This window comes from Hipposideros armiger, unplaced genomic scaffold, assembly GCF_001890085.2.
Source record: "Hipposideros armiger isolate ML-2016 unplaced genomic scaffold, ASM189008v1 scaffold_1266, whole genome shotgun sequence".
NCBI lineage: Eukaryota > Metazoa > Chordata > Mammalia > Chiroptera > Hipposideridae > Hipposideros > Hipposideros armiger.
Window position 1 is genome coordinate 322,085 of NW_017732616.1, and position 1,799 is coordinate 323,883.

The 1,799-nt window shown below is 38.0% G+C and overlaps 1 protein-coding gene across 1 annotated transcript in view; it reads left to right on the forward strand.

Moving 5' to 3' along the window:
* Positions 1-1,799, forward strand: part of LOC109377043 (ATP-binding cassette sub-family G member 2-like) — a 63,491-nt gene that overhangs the window by 56,907 nt on the left and 4,785 nt on the right. Inside the window, exon 11 of the mRNA XM_019633260.1 lies at positions 748-1,028. Within this exon, the coding sequence (XP_019488805.1) occupies positions 748-1,028 (281 nt within the window). The remainder of the gene's footprint in view (positions 1-747; positions 1,029-1,799) is intronic.

Consider the following 1,799-nt stretch of genomic DNA (forward strand, 5'->3'; position numbering starts at 1 on the left):
ATATATATATATATATATATATATATATATATATATTTTGACTGTAGGAGAAAATGCTCTGATTGAGCTTCAACTTGCATTTTACAAACAAGATATGTATCATACAGAAGTAGCCTTGAACCAAGATCCTCCTCAGACTCCTGACTGGTGGTCTTATAGCTGTTCCAAAATCTTCAGATTGTATGACCCCTTGTAGTCTATAAGGCATTTTTGTGAAATGGAATTTCACCCCATCCTCAATCCCGAGCTATATGATACTTGGTCTCAGAGACGGGTTCTGAGGTTTCCCTCAGGTAGTGAGCCTCCTGGGAGCTCACATAATCCTGGTCTTCCCAGTTTCTTCACCACAGTTACAGCAAACACGAATAATGTGATGTCTGGGTGAAAAGAATGTGCTCCTGACAAGCTTCCTTCTTAAGGAGAAGCCAGTAGAGTTCTGGCCAGGTGTACTGCCTCCAGCTCTCCAGCTCAGGCACTCAGAAATTGTTCATAATTCCACATAAAGGAACATAGGTGTTACATGGCAAAGTGCTAATGCAGTAAGTATGAAATAGAAAATTGTAAGATAATTTTATGAAGTTATGTGGGAACAACAATGAAATTGGTGACTCTAGGTGGCTGGATAGAGGATACATTTTTTTCCATTCTGCTATCAGTTTCTCAAAATATAGTGTTATTTGCTCAATAAACAACCCTGGAAACATAGTGTCCTAGGCAGTTGGATTAACCCCTTGTGATCTTCCTAAGGATTGAAGCCAGCAGTGGAGTCCTTCTTCATCATGATGTTCACTCTTATGATGGTGGCTTATTCGGCCAGTTCTATGGCACTGGCCTTAGCAGCAGGTCAGAGTGTGGTATCCATAGCAACACTTTTGACAACCATCTCTTTTGTGTTTATGATGGTGAGTAGAAACTGTACTCCTCTGAGAAGTAATTATTGCCTCTCTTTCCTTCCTGTTAATTCGGTGTCATGGAAACCCTGCTTGGAGGATTCTGTAAATAGGACTCTTAGTTCTAAGGAAGCCATATATTAAAGTATAGTTTATGTTAGGGAATGTACAAGCTTTTTCTTCACCTTATTCAGCTTTTTTTGCTGCTGTTCTAATATAGTTACTACAACTTTAGTTAACATGTTGTTGCAAAGGAGATTTTAAATATGCTTTTTGTGACATATAGTGAAATCTTGATAAATAGGAACTTCAAAAACCTGAAAATTTTTCATTGGAAGATTTCCTCATGAAAACGACAGCTTAATTGACTGGCTTGTTCACTGGTGGTGTTAGAGAACTGAGGGCTTATTTAACCAGTAGCTGAGATGTTTTGGTTGGATCAAATACTCTCCAGGGGGAAAAGCTAATCTCCATGGGAAATAGAACAGTATGTGGCATGAGCCATCATCTATCTTGGGTCCCTCCTATATTTTGAAAAGGAGTGTTTTAAAAATACTAAAAATTCCAAAGCCTACACAGTATTAGGCCCCTCCTTTGTGAGCTTCTGACATCTCTTATATCTTAACTTTTTTAAAAAACCAGTTACTTAATTCTAAGTTTACATGCCACTAAATTTTGCGCACACACACAGATGAATGAAAAGGTGAAGGGAACCAGTTAGCACATTTCCCCTCCTACATGAAGTAAACTGGAATGCTTAGCCTATTTACTTACTACACAAGTCTGTTCTGCTAGAGTAGAGTAGATAGCCTTAAAACTTTGTAAACAGCAGAAACTCTTGCCATTTCTAAACATTACCAATCTAAACATTACTGAGAAAGTGATAAACCTTGGTATAATTCCAAAAAT